The 14,861-nt window shown below is 52.2% G+C and overlaps 1 protein-coding gene across 3 annotated transcripts in view; it reads right to left on the bottom strand.

Moving 5' to 3' along the window:
* The window catches only part of ADAM8 (ADAM metallopeptidase domain 8), an 83,242-nt gene that overhangs the window by 2,274 nt on the left and 66,107 nt on the right, over window positions 1–14,861 (bottom strand). For all 3 annotated transcript variants that reach the window (XM_008175145.4, XM_042856124.2, XM_065551632.1), the window contains exons 18-23: window positions 13,681–13,765; window positions 13,264–13,378; window positions 9,202–9,391; window positions 6,182–6,244; window positions 923–991; window positions 98–148 (exon numbers count right to left, since the gene is read on the bottom strand). In XM_008175145.4, the coding sequence (XP_008173367.2) occupies window positions 98–148; window positions 923–991; window positions 6,182–6,244; window positions 9,202–9,391; window positions 13,264–13,378; window positions 13,681–13,765 (573 nt within the window). The remainder of the gene's footprint in view (window positions 1–97; window positions 149–922; window positions 992–6,181; window positions 6,245–9,201; window positions 9,392–13,263; window positions 13,379–13,680; window positions 13,766–14,861) is intronic.

The following is a 14,861-nucleotide window of genomic DNA, read 5'->3' as shown; positions in this document are numbered from 1 at the left end:
TGTGTGTGCATGCACGCGCAGATCCCCTACTTGTGAGGTGAGAGCTGAGTGGCTAGCGAGCAGAAAGTCCAATGTGAGGACCCAGGATGAGACACACCTGTTTGCTTCTCAGCTCGGGGAGAGGCCGGGTCGGTGGCTTCGGCTTCACCTAACAACAGGGTGCAATAGAGTCAGTCACCCAGTCCCAAACCAACTCCCGCCAGGTGCCCCCCTGACCCTAGCACAGCTCAGCGCTGCCGCGAGGGCTCAGCAAAAGTGCTGGTGGGGCCAGTGGCACGAGACCATGGGCCACACTTTCCATGCAAAGAACAAGGACGATCTGCTGGGAAGGAAGGGCCGTGAGGCTCTGGCCAAGTAACACAGCCTGCCTGGCTCTGTGTCTGATGGGGCCACAGGCCATGTGGAAGTGGGGGTGTTTGAACTGTGCTGATTTAGGCTTTCAACTTCATGGAGAAGCCTAGCCGGGACCTTGGCTGAGGGGGCTTCTGCGCCAGGGGGTGGGCAGATGCCCTGGGAGGTGCCAAGGGTGTTTGAGATGCAACCCACCAGCATTGCAGGGCTAGGGGCTGGCCTGTGGCCATGCTGCCCCACTGGCTTCCCCTGACAGCTCCACATGGACCTGGGTAATGGGGAAAAGAGCTCTGGAGCGCTGCACCAGGAGGAGCAGTGGGGTCATCACACACTCTCTGGGTGGTGGGAACACAGCACGGGGGACTGTAAGGAGGCCTGGCAGGAGCGGGCAGGGGGTACCCCCGAGCAGCACATGCTGTCTTGGGGCCTGAAGCCTGGCTGAGGGTGGCTTCAGGCAGGGAAGTGACATGCTGGGCAGGCCTTCAGGCATCTGATGTCCAGCACCAGGCTCCCGCAGGGATGCTGATGCCCCGCTAGCACATTTCCAAAGCTTGGTGAGAAGCAGCATTACCTCGCCAGCAGCTGGTTTGGGCTTTGCAGAGACTAGCGGGGGAGGTGCCACGCTGGGTTTAACTCCAACCTAATTCAAATGCAGAGAAAAGAAAACAAGCCTCAGGTTTCGCTGTCGTCTTTGAATGAAAATTCTGTCTCTCCTGTCAGTTCCCAGCCAGTTGCACATGGCAGCCTGTGCTGGGATTCAGTGGCGGAACAGTTACTCACATGCCCACATTTACACATCTGCAGGGCCATGGCCTTGGCGAGGACAATGAAACAAGAGGGAATTGCAGCACATGCTAGAGCCTTTCCCGCTTCATGCATTCACTAGGGGCAGGCCAGTGTGGAGAGCCTGGTGCCATGTGCAGCACTGGCAGCCCTCCCCTGCAGGCTGCTGCCCCCAAGGGAGCTGAGGACCAGCGGGGTACAACCTGCCCACCCCTGTCCCCAAGGGAGCTAAGGCCTAGCTAGCTAGAACCTGCCTGCCCCTTCCCCATTCCGTCCCCACACAGGCTACTGCCCCCAAGGGACCTGAGGCCCAGCTGCAGGGCCCTGTTCCCAGCGGTTCTTTGGACAGGCCTGGCGCTCTACTCAGAGGCAGCATCTCTGCTCTGGGAGCTGCTCATGGCTAATGTTCTATCTAATGCTGTGCGCAGCCCTAGAGCCGGGTGAGGTGGAGAGATGGGGGCATAAGAGTGTCTTGAACTGCACTTAGTGCAGTCTTGCCAGGGACGGAGCTGCCTCTCTGGGTGGGGATTGCCTTGGGCTTTGGAAAGGCTCTCATTTATTGTGATGCCAGAGGCCACCAAGGCCCAGGAGCAATTTTCCCAAAGCAGTTCAATCGGCATTGGGCAGGTAAGCAAGACTGAGAGTGCTCTCCAGCCTGACAAACTGGAGAAATGGTCTGAAGTAAACAGGATGAAATTCAATAAGGACAAATGCAAAGTGCTCCACTTAGGAAAGAACAATCACAGTTGCACACATAAAAAATGGGAAATGACTGCCTAGGAAGGAGTACTGTGGAAAGGGATCTGGGGGTCATAGTGGATCACAAGCTAAATATATGTCAACAATGTAACGCTATTGCAAAAAACGCAAACATCATTCTGGAATGTATTAGCAGGAGTATTGTAAGCAAGACATGAGAAGTAATTCTTCCACTCTACTCTGCACTGATTAGGCCTCAACTGGAGTATTTTGTCCAGTTCTGGGTGCCATATTTCAGGAAAGATGTGGACAAATTGGAGAAAGTCCAGAGAACAGCAACAGAAATTATTAAAGGTCTAGAAAACATGATCTACGAGGGAAGATTGAAAAAAACTAGGTTTGTCTAGTCTGGAAAAGAGAAGACCAAGCGGGGACATGATATGAGTTTTCAAGTACATGAAAGGTTGTTACAAGGAGGAGGGAGAAAAATTGTTCTCCTTAACCTCTGAGGATAGGACAAGAAGCAACTGGCTTAAATTGAAGCAAGGGCAATTTAGGTTGGACATTAGGAAAAACTACCTGTCAGGGTAGTTAAGCACTGGAATAAATTGCCTAGGGAAGCTGTTGAATCTTCATCACTGGAGATTTTTAAGAGCAGGTTAGACAAACACCTGTCAGGGATGGTCTAGATAATACGTAGTTCTGCCTTGGTCCAGGGGACTGGGCTAGAAGACCTCTTGAGGTCCTTTCCAGTCCTACAATTCTATGATAGCTGGGTGCTCGCCTGGGAGGAGGCAGACTCAGGGGCTAGTCCCTGCCTCACTGACCCCTCCAGTATTTTATACAAAGCAGAACAGCTTCAACAGATTAGACTGAGAGTCCTCCCCGCCCCCCATTACCCCACAGCCCGGTGGTTAGCGCACTCCCCTGGGAGGGTGAGACCCAGGTTCAGAGCCTATTCTAGATTGAGGGGTTCAAACCTGGGTCTCCTGCCCCACAGGGACATGCCCGAACCATTAGGGTAATGGTTATAAAGGGGGGGGACTAGAACCATCTCCTCCTCCAGCCATTTGGTGAATCTAGCCTCTTTAAAAAAAAAGTACTGCAGAAGCAGGAAGCCTGCCAAAAGATCAGTGGGGCCACTAGAAGATTGAGAAGTTAAAACAGCACTCAAGGAAGACAAAGCTGTTGTGGAGAACCTAAATGAATTCGTTGCATTGGTCTTCACTGCAGAGGATGTGAGGAAGATTCCCAAACCTGAGCCATTCTTTTTAGGTGACAAATCTGAGAAACTGTCCCAGATGGATAGGTCCATCAATGGCTATTAACCAGGATGGGCAGGGATGGTGTCCCTAGTCTCTGTTTGCCAGAAGCTGGGAATGGGTGACAGGGGATGGATCACTTGATGATTGCCTGTTCTGTTCATTCCCTCTGGGGCACCTGGCATTGGCCACTGTCAGTAGACAGGATACTGGGCAAGATGGACCTTTGGTCTGACCCAGTATGGCCGTTCTTATGTTCTTACTGAGGTGTTGATAGAGGAGGTTTTGGAAGAAATTGATAAATTAAACAGTAATAAGTCCCCAGGACCAGATGGGATAAACAAAAGAGTTCTGAAGGAACTCAGATATGAAATTGCGGAACTACTAAGTGCAATTAGTAACCTAGCGCATAAATCAGCCTCTGTATTGGATGACTTGAGGATAGCTAATGTAATGTCGGTTTTTAAAAAGGCTCCAGAAGCGATCCTGTCAATTACAGGCCAGTAAGCCTAACTTCAGTACCAGGTAAACTGGTTGAAACTACAGAGAATTATCAGACACATAGATGAAAATGATTTGTTGGGGAGGAGTCAATACAGCTTTTATAAAGGGAAAATCATGCCTCCCTAATCTATTAGATTTTTTTGAGGGGCTCAACAAATATGTGGACAAGGGTGATCCAGTGGATATAGTGCACTTGGACTTTCAGAAAGCCCTTAACAAGGTTCCTCAACAAAGGCTCTTAAGCAGTCATGGGATAAGAGGGAAAGTCCTCTCATGAATCAGTAACTGATTAAAAGATAGGGTAGGAATAAATGATCAGTTTTTAGAATGGAGAGTGGTAAATAGCAGCATTCCCCAGGGGTCTGTACTTGGACCAGTGCTGTTCAACATATTCATAAATGATCTGGAAAAAGGGGTAAACAGCAAGATGGCACAGGTTGCAGTTGACACAAAATTACTCAAGATACGGAAGTTCAAAGCAGATTGAAGAGTTACAAAGGGATCTCACAAAACTGGGTGACTGGGCAACAAAATGGCTGATGAAATTCAATGTTGATAAATGCAAAGCAATGCACATTGGAAAACAATCCCAACTATACATACAAAATGCTGGGGTCTAAATTAGCTGTTACCACTCAAGAAAGAGATCTTGGCGTCATTGTGGATAATTCTCCAAAAACATCCATTCAATGTGCAGCGGCAATCAGAAAAGCTAACAGAATGTTATGAACCATTAGGAAAGGGATAGATAATAAGACAGAAAATATCATAATGCCACTATATAAATCCATGGTACGCCCACACCTTGAATACTGCATGCAGTTCTGGCTGCCCCAAGTCAAAAAAATTATATTAGGATTGGAAAGGATATAGAGAAGGGCTACAAAAATGATTGATGGTAGGGAACAGCTTCCATATGAGGAGAGATTCACAAGATTGGGACTGTTCATCTTAGAAAAAAGATGACTGAGGGGGGAATATGATAGAGATCTATAAAATCATAAATGGTGTGGAGAAAGTGAATAAGGAAGTGTTATTTACCCCTTCACGTAACACAGGAAATGAATAGGCAGCAGGTTTAAAACACACAAAAGGAAGTACTTCTTCCCACAATACACAGTCAACCTGTGGAACTCATTGCCAGGGGTTGCCTGTGAAGGCCAAAATATAACTGGGTTAAAAAAAATTAGATAAATTCATGGAGGATTGGTCCCACAATAGCTATTAGCCAACATGGTTAGGAATGCAACCCATGCTCTGTATGCCCCTAAGCCTCCTACTGCATACCAGCTACTCTCACAGACAACAGATTCCAAACACAGAGGACGTTCCCCTGGGCAAAAACTTAGTTACACACACAAAAAAAAAAAAAACCCAAATACCCAATTTGACTATTCCTCTAATTGCACAAGACAGGTTACAAAGAAATAAACATAAACCTATTTATTTCCTTCACTACTACTCACTACTTAATAAAAAAAATAAATAAGGCTGAATTCTGGAGCTTTCCCACTCCGGTCCAAAGTGAAACTCAACCGACAAAGGGAACTTCCCTCCTTCCCTTTGAACCATCTTGTCCTCCCATTGGTTCCTCTGGTCAGATGTCAGCTAGGCTAGGTGAACTTCTTAACCCTTTACAGGTAAAAGAAGCATTAACCCTTAACTATCTGTTTATGACAGGGGTGTCCTGCTGATCTGGTGCTGAAGTGGGGCAAAGGGTAGTGCTCCATCATTAGTAGCCTCAACTTAATCTCCCAGTTCTTCCTCACCCTGAATTTAAGGGCCAGACAGAAGTTACACTTCTGAGGGACATGTAACTCTCCAAGGCAGAGAACGCAGTTGGAGTGACCTTTGCTAATGGGGCTGCCCTCTTGGCAAGAGTGTTTGAGGCAATGTCCAAGGAAGACAAGGCTTCAGAGAGAAGGGTGAGGAACAAAACTAAGCCTCTCAACTACTAAACTAAAATAATCTAAACTGAAACTATCTAAAACCAAACTAGCAGCTAGGGGAAAAAATGTATAGCCAAGGCACACTCCAAAGGTGGACACACAAAAGTTCCATCTCAAGCTGAGGTGGCTGAGGAAGAACTGAAGGTGGTTCGCTTGCGCAGCCCTATAGAGTCTCAGTGTGAGGCATGAGGCAGTAGGGCGCACGGACACACTGAAAAACTCTGCTCGAAGGCACACGGGGCGCATGCCCATCTGAAGTGGAGCACCCACAGGGACACTACTCCAAGAAGAACGCTGTGTTCTCCAGTTAGGGAAGCCATTGAAAGTCTATGCTACAACACAGGCATTTCCACACACAGCTCCCTCCAGCGCTACGTACCTTCCCCACGGAGCACAGCCAACTCTCTGCCACCAGATTTGAGAGCAGGAGCACAGAGCAGGCCAAGTGAGCTGTGCAGGGTCACATAGTCAGTGCCACAGTGGTGACTCTGGGCCTCTGGATTCATTACACTCAGCTCAGCTGCCCTGAGGGGTATTCGGCAGACTGCTGCTAAGAGTGCAAGTGTGACTGTCTCAGGCATTTGACAGCAAAGCAGTAATATCAGACACAGCAGTCCCAGGCCAGTCAGTTACCTGCACAGGTTTGGCTGGATACCCTGGAGAGCTCAGACAGGCGCTGCTGGCCACCGCGGGAGGCTGAGAAGGAACAAGTAAAAATTATTTGCTTCTCATCAACCAGAGTGTTTTCCCCTCTCCCTGCGAAAAGTGTGAATGGGACCCAAAGTGAAACCAACAGACAGTGTCCTACCCCAAGTGGGGAGATATCCCCCAACCTGCCATGCCACAGCCCAGCTCAATCTGCCCCAAATGGAGAAACATCTGCCCATCCCGCCGTGGCCCAGCCCAACCCACCCCAAGTGAACAGATGCCCACTCCATCCCATCATGCCCCAAGTGGGGAGATGTCCATCCCATCCCACCATGGCCCAACCCAGTCGGAGTAGAGAGACACCCGCTCCATCCTGCCATGACCCAGCCCAACCTGTCCTGAGTGGAGAGATGGCCACCCCATTCCAGCCCACCCCTAGTGAAAAGATGCCCACCCCATCCTAGTCTGCCTGGAATGGACAGACACCCACCCCATCCCACCATTGCCCAGCCCAACCCAACCTAAGTGGAGAGATGCCCAGTCCGGCTCAGCCCAGCCCAGCCCAGCCTGAGTGGAGAGATGCCTGCTCAATCCTGCCTGGTGAAGCCCAGCCTGCCCTGAGTGACGTGGGGGGCTGACCCAGCACACCCAGCTACTCAGGCCAAGGAGCTGCCAGCCCAGAGCAGAGCAGGGTCCATCTAACCCTAATGGACAATCCAGGAATGCCTTGTCAGGGGAAGCTCAGGTTTGCCCTGTCATTAGGGGTTGCAGCAGGCAGATGTCTTGCAGGCTCCAGCCCCAGCTGGGAACAACACACAGCCACACTGGGGACACCGGGGTTTGTTGTGACACAAGCGAGAGCCAGTAAACACTGACCAGGTTCAAACCTGTCTGGAAGGTGGTTTTCTTGCTGGGAGAATTGGAGGAGGCAGCCCTGACACAAGCGGCCAAAATGCCCTGCCCTATCCAGCTAAGAGAATAGCCCTACAGACTGGTAGCCATGGTAACCAGCCTTTGGGACAGAGCATGTTTGGCATAGGGGGCTCCCCTTGGAGCTCAGGTGCAGGGTACTTTGGGGGTCCCTGCCCAGAGTGATGGGGGCAGTTAGTGAGGGGATCTGCCCTTCCACTCCCCCAGGAGGTACCAAGGGAAATTTAGTTCATGCAGCTCACCCCTTACCACTTAGTTAATGAACCTCCCCAACTAATGCAGCACGCAGCCAGCCCCTCAGCCATTCCTGCCAGCTGAACTCCCAGTTCATGCCTGCCAGCCCACACAAGCCATGTCCCCCACATCATGTGAACCGTCATCCCAACCTGACTCCTGACACTGCCGAGGCTGCAACCCCATCACCCACACCTATCCCTAGCACCACCACCAAACCCCATTGCACCGGGCGGCAGCTTCCCTGCCCAGGACTCCTACTGTGCCACAGCCCTCTCAGAGGGGAGGCACAGAGGAGAGGTTCCCCGGGAGCAGAGAGCATCACTGTCAGCTTTGTGCAGCTTCATATTTTGCAAAGTATTCGCAAATATGCAAATTAGCTCATTAAACTATTTTCAAATTTGCAAACAATGAGTGTCTGGCCAGAATCCACCCAAGTGGCAGGGTCAAACATGGAATTGCACCAAGCTCAGCAGGTGGGTACTAAAGGGAACAACCATGGGCGGGGGGGCTAGAAGCAGAAGAGGTAACCCAGGGGTAACTGGGGGCTAATGAGGCTGCTAAAGGAAGCTGGGGATAGGGGAGTTGGTTGAATGGCGGACTCTTGGGTCAAACAGCCGACCGCAGTTTCCTCCCTTTTACAGGCTCCTGCCTATCAGACAAGACAGACAAGGGCGGCAGGCGGAGGGGGGGTGCTCTGGCACCTTTCTCATCAGTGTGGGGTCCATATGCCCCATCACAGTTCCCCTCCCCCCCCAAGGGTAGATACATTCCTCAAATCCAGATCTGCCCCAGTTGGAACTCACCCAGCCCCAGGCTCACCCATAGGGTTACCATATTTAAAAAAATAAAAAAAGAGGACACTCCACGGGGCCCTGGCCTCACTCCTTTCCCACCCCGGCCCCGCCCCAACTCCGCCCATTCCCCGCCCCTTCCCCGAAGTCCCGTCCTAACTCCCCCTCCTCCCTCCCAGCCATGCGAAAAGGGCTGCCCAAGCGCTACCGGCTTCACGGTTTGCCAGGCAGCCCCCAGACCCTGCGCCCCCGGCCGGCACTTCCCCAGCGCAGCTGGAGCCCGGGAGGGGAAGCGCCCAGCCGGGGGCGCAGGGTCTGGAGGCTGCCCGGCAAACCGTCAAGCCGGTAGCGCTCGGGCTTCGGGCAGCCCCCATGCCTCCGGACCCTGCGCCCCGGGCCGGGCTCTTCCCCTCCTGTGCTCCGGCTGCTCTGCTCCTCCCCTGTTTTCCACATTTTAACCTGGAGCAAACTAACTGGGGAAATGGGAGCATCTTGGGGAAGCACAGGCACAGCCTGGACTGTAGGGGTATAATACGGCCATGCTACGGGACCATCCCCCACTCAAAGAACTGTATCAATCCTTGGCATCTGGCTCCATTGAGGGGCTCTTACAGCACCCAGTTGCCTAGCAATAGCAGAAAGCACCAACTGGAGAAGCCAAGGCCCAGAGGGTCAGGCCTGCATCCCTTAGCCTATCCCTATGCTCAGATTCACACCATCCTGGGTTTGTTCTCCTCTCCAGCTCTGCAGGAACAGGCTCCTAACTGCGTAACTTGTATGACAGTGCTGCCTTGGTGTGTAACCGGGGCCTTGTGCTGCCTGTGCGGGCATGGAAATGCAATCCCCCCCCCCGCTCCAGCAGAGGGCTCTTGGGAAGGACAGCAATGGTCCACTGAAGCGGTTACAAAGGGTGATGGAAGCAGCCTGACTCCCCCCTCTACAGCATTGTTGCAGGGACACAGTGGCCAGGAGCCCAGAATTCCCCAGTAAAACTTCCCAGCCAAAGAGCTGCCCTCCTGCTCCCCAGGTTGCCTGGGCCACACATACCTCGGGCGGTGGCCTGCTGGGAGTCATGGGCACGTACACAGACCTGGGGCTCTTCAGGTCTGAGGTTGTGGAGATCAGATTTGGGCTGCTGATGTCGCAACTCTGCAGCTCATGCCTCACTTTCCTGGTATTGCTGCCCTCTTGAAACATGGGGTTGGAGAGCCCGTTGGTGGTGTTGGTCACAATCCTCCTGAAAAACACACAAAAAAGAGCCACAGCCATATTTTCCCTCTGGTTTGATTTCACTCAAAGGCCCGCAATTTTGAGGTCTGCTGAAAAGCCCAGTGGCTCTTTGGCAGTGAGGCACAGAACAGCCCAGGATTCACCAGGGCCTGGCTGCCACCTTGCCCTAAAATGTGCTACGTCATAGACAAGGTAGAATAATACGCTTTTCAACACTACTCATGAAAAACCATATATTGTAGAAAAGGTCAGATCCTGAAAGACGGATATATATCAATATCAGGGACATCAAAATGTGTCCCAAGGGACTGGAAAGCACAGCCAGTCTTGTTTCACCACAGAGTATGATGACGTCACCATTAAATGCTGATTACTGGGCACAAGGGTTCATTTTCTTCTTTTTTCCATTTTTAAAAACAAACCCAGCATTTTAATCTCTTTATTGCAAAAATAACTGAAGTCCACAACAGGCAGTGGCCATCTTTGGAAACTTGAGCTTAAAGCAATTGCTCAGCATCACAGCGGGTGTGGGATCGGGCCAAAATGCAGATCTCTGATGCCTCAACTACAAAGCCAGCCTGCATAGCCGACCGTATGTGACCATGAATGTGGAGACAGGATCAACCATACTGCGAGGCTCACAGTGGTTTGGGGTGGGGGAGGTGCAGGCAAAGCCCCAGTTCACAGAGAGCTTTTACCTACTGCTACACGGCCATGCAAGGCAGAGACCTGGGTGCTATTCCTGTTTCTGCCTGAAGTGACTTTTGTACCAGTTCAAATCCTCAATTACCTGAGCTGTAGAGCTAACAGGTCTGACTGTCCATCTATCCCATACTCATCACCTTGGAATCCAGAGATTGTATTTTCTCCAATTTAGAAACGTGGGCAACACATTCTGTAACTCCTTTGAACATTGATTCTTACTTCTAAAGAATATAGTGACCATTTTAATTAGACCAATTAAATGATTGAAAAATAATGCTAAATTAAACTAAGAGCTCCTTCAGGTAGTGAATTACCTTTCCCAGCTGCAGCACTGGAATGATGTAGTTTTGGGAGGGCAGAGGGAGTGGGTGAGGGGGCTGCGTAAATTTCTGATTATTTTTTAAATTTCTTTCTAAAAGAGTGGAAAAGGGGAAATTAAAATGGATTCTGCTCCAACCCCCTGTCTGGGTCTTTGACTCATCCTGGGCGGCACACGGTCACACAGCTCAGCCACCAGCAGGAGAGATTCGTTCATTTATCCTGCACCCAGCTCCTAAATGACTCTTTGGGCAGAGATCAATAGGGAAGTTCCAATCCCACTGACAAATTTTCCAGGTTCTGGAATGGTCTCATGCAGCTGTTAAAAAGTCATGTATGTATCAGGTGAGGCATTTCCAGTACAAAGAGGGAAGTATTAATGCCATTCTACAAGGCACTGGTGAGCTCTCATCTGGAATCCTGTGTTCAGTTCGGGTCAGCCACATTCAAGACAGACGAATCCACACTGGAACAGGTGCAGAGTCGAGCTAATAGGATGATCAGGGGAACAAAGGGCCTGTCTTATGAGAGGAGAGGAGATTGCAAGAACTTGGCTTGTTGAGCCTAGCAAAATGCAGGCTGCGAGAGATTCTGACTACTCTCTACAAATCCATCGGGGCAAACACCAGAGTTTCTGAAGCTAAAGGACAGTGTGGGCACAAGAACAAATAGGGATATACTGGCCATGAACAAATTGCGGCTGGAAATGAGAAGAAGGTTTCTAACCATCAGAGGGTGAGGTTCAGGAACAGCCACCCAACAGGAGCAGTGGGGGCAAGAAACCAAACTCATTTGAGGCTGGAGCCCCTTCCAGCTCTTTGTCCTATATTCTAATATCCCCCAAGCTTTGCATGGAACAGCCCCATCAGTTGTATGAACAAGCTTAGCTGCTTTGTCCCAAACCTGGATGCAGAGTGCTCCCTGGAAGAGGGTACAACTGGGCTTGTGTGTTGCCATGCAGAGTATGACAGGGTATGTCTCGATTGCTTCCTCATGCCTGCCTGGGGAAAAGCCCAAGTGGGTGTGTGCTTGGGACTGCTGTAAGCCCGTCCGCACGGCTGAGTGCCCAGCTGTGAATCACAGGAGCAAACCCAGCCCTGTGCTGCTCACTGACACTGTCAGTCCTCTCCCTTTCCGGCACATCCTGGCTCTGCCACCTCACATTCGGTAAGTGCTGTGAGCAATCGCAGCAGCAAGGTGTGGTTGTGCCTTAGGACGCTGAGAGGCCAGCTGGGAATCCCAGGTGCTTGGCAGACACTCCTGGCATGGAGCTACTGCTTTTATAAAAATGGCTACTAACTGCCAATCCCCTGAAGCCCACAGAGCCTCAGCCTGAGGATTGTAACCCAGACATGATCGGGGCCCCATTGTGCCGGGAACTCTACAGTGCACTGGTCCCAGCCCCAGGAGCCTGCGATGAGGGGACGGGGAGAGGGAGGAGGTGCCATGGGAGTGGGACACCCTCACAGTCTGTTACACACACTGGGATATTGTTGCTCCTTCAGGTTCGCCTCTCATTCCTGTTGTGTCTGTAATTCCCCATCAGCCTGCCCCTCCCAAGAAGCCCTAAAACCACCAGGTGATGTCCAGGCTGGGACCAGCACCCAAGGGCGGTGGGGTGGGGAGGCCTGCGATTCTAAGCCCTCCTCATAGTCATGTAGCAGCTTCCCCCAAATGGCCTTTGGGCTGGGGCTTCTCAGCCCTGGGGTAGGAAGGAGAGTGAGCATTGGCCCACCTCTTTCTGGTTCAACACAAAGAGGGGCTTTCACCCTCAGAGAAGCTACTGCACCCTCCCACTGCTTCAGGTCAGGGGTGTCATACCTGGCCCAGGCATCGCTCAGGGCACATTGGTGAGAAAATGCAGTTGTGAGTGAACTAGAGCAGCAGAGAACAGAGAGCAGCTCTTTGGCCCTGTGCCCGGCCCCTCCCCAATACCCTCAGTATTCCCCTCCTGCCTAGAGAGGACATTGGCAGGGCCCTGTCAGCACCAGGACCTGCAGCTCCCTGTTTGGTGAGAGCACAGGGATTGACGCCACTGCAGGACGAGTACAAACAGCTGGGCCCTGCCCAGGGCAGCCCATGCAGGGGGTTGGGAAGCATACCACACTCTCTGGGGGATGCTCGCTTAGCAGGGAGGCCCATCAGAAGCTCCTGCTGTCAAACAAGGAGTGGACAGGACCTGCACCCACCCCACTCCTACAGTGTCTTCCTGAGCAGGCTGCTCAGTGACCAAGCACCCACCAGCAGGCAGCAGATGAAGGCAGTGGGGGTGTAGGAAGGAAGAGCCCAGAGGGGCAGGCCAGGAGAGGTCTCCAAAGGGTGGGTGAAGGGGTGGCATTTCAGGGATTCGGGGCATACAGCTTCCCACACCTGTCACTGATCAGAACCCAGAGCAGGGGCTTCGTGAACATCATCAGCTTCCATATGATGGCCTCTGGGCATGGGGCTGAGCTTCTCAGTGCAGGTCACCATGACAAAAACCACCAGGACAAATTGACCCACTGGTCAGCAGCCTCAGCTGAAGGGCTAGGGTTGGATAGGCCATGGGGGAATGAACTCTTCTCTCCCGCAGGCCATAGGGGACAGGGGAAAGCGTGGGGACACTTGCCTGTCAGCACAGGACTCAGACAAGCACCTGGATATCTGGAGTCAGGCACAAGTACTAGTGGCCAGTGGATTGGTATGGAGAGAGTCAAGCAACCATATTGATTCAGTCTGTCCATCCAGCTGTCCAATCAGCCTGTCGCTTGCTCCTCACCGTGGAATCTGGCTATTGAGTATCCCAGCGAATCAGAGGAACTGCCTGCCGTGGGGACTGAGCTCTGTGGGGGAACAGTACAGTAGCAGGAGTCTTACCCTTTCTGGAAGTATTTCTTCCCATTGCCTCTGTAGAACACAAAGCCTCCGATGATCAGCATGGCTACCAGTACCACCACTGTCAGCACGGCTGCAACAACCACGCTGCTTCCAGCTGTTGAGAGCCAGAGAGAGGGATCAGGGCAGGGGCTGTTCCCTTCACCAGGGCTAGGTGACTCAGGGGTTTGGTTTGGGGAATTCAGTCACCTATCCCAGCCCATCCCCTGGTGAGCAGGGCAGGGCCAGACTGTCCATTGTTTTCCAGGGCTTTGGCCAATCTAAACAGCTCCTGAAAGGAGCGCGTTGCCCAGCCTATCAGACATCACAGTCAGGACATTGCTACTGCCTGCAGCCCAGCTGTTTCCTCCAGCAGGTCCATCCCAAGCCCTGCCCTCCTGGCCCTAGTGAGCGCTGTACCTGATGCAATCTCCGAGAGCTTCCGCTCGCAGTAGGGCACAGCCCAGCCGGGCTCACAGTGGCATTCCCGCTTGTGATTGCAGACCTGAAATCCAATATGGCAGGATTAGGGACCAGGCAGCAACTCTGACCTTCTGACCATGCTTTACAAGGGGAGGGTTTGGGCTCAATCCTGCAGCCTCTACCCAGGTCACACTCCCATCGGCTTCAGCAGCAGTTTGGCTTTACTGAGCAGGCAGCAGGATTGGGCCCCTTGTAACTGCTGCACATTTGCTCTGGCCTCAGGATCACGGCTGGTGAATTGTCATTACCGCACAGAAACTGACAGCAAGAATCTGTTCTCCTGAAGCAGAGTATGAGTGACTCGCGCTGGCATCACCCGGGAATCAGCCCAGACAGTGCCTGTCTGTCTGACATGCAACAGCGTGTGATGCTGCTGTGTCCCATTTGTTGCACTCAGCACCAGTGTCTGGAACAGTCCAACTGCCCCATCTCAGCACCTGTGAGCAGCTCACAGATGTCCCACTCGGGCAGCGCCTCCCACAATCACAGCTGCTGGAGGAGAGGAAGTTCTGCTGAACTCATTGGCAGAAAATGTTCCCTCCCAACTTGGGCCAAATTGCTCCCTGAACCAAAGTGCCCAGCGACAGGCAGGGCACAAGGCCATGGGAATGTGGCTTGATCCGTTCCTTCAGGGTGGACATGCTGAGAAAAGCGAAGTGCTGCGGGAGCTCTCTCGGGGACGAGGGCCCTGTTACCACACAGTGACCACACAGCCCAGCCGTGGGTGGCCTGTGACCATGTGCTCTGAGGGAGGCAATGCTGTGATAGTGCGACATGAAAAGAGACTTCATGACTGGCGTAGACAGACATAGCAAATGGACCCTGTGGGTCTTGGGAACATGCCGGGTTGGTGGCTGAAAGGCTGCATTTGCCAGCAGATTACAGGAGCAGACATCAGCACCGAGGTACTGCAGACTAAGGGCGGGACGTGCGGTGCTGCAGGATGGGGAGAGCTGCTCTAACATCAGACGCAGAATGGGGTGTGGACAGATAGAAAGGAAGGTCTGTGAAGCACCAAGAACCCATGTGAGAAGGTCCCAGGGGTCCAACAGTGCATGGCAGTGGCACAGAGTACGTTCATGTCTGCTGTGTGTGCTCACAGACACATGGGGTGTCTG

This window comes from Chrysemys picta, chromosome 7, assembly GCF_011386835.1.
Source record: "Chrysemys picta bellii isolate R12L10 chromosome 7, ASM1138683v2, whole genome shotgun sequence".
Lineage (NCBI taxonomy): Eukaryota > Metazoa > Chordata > Testudines > Emydidae > Chrysemys > Chrysemys picta.
This window is presented reverse-complemented; position numbering and strand designations above follow the sequence as displayed.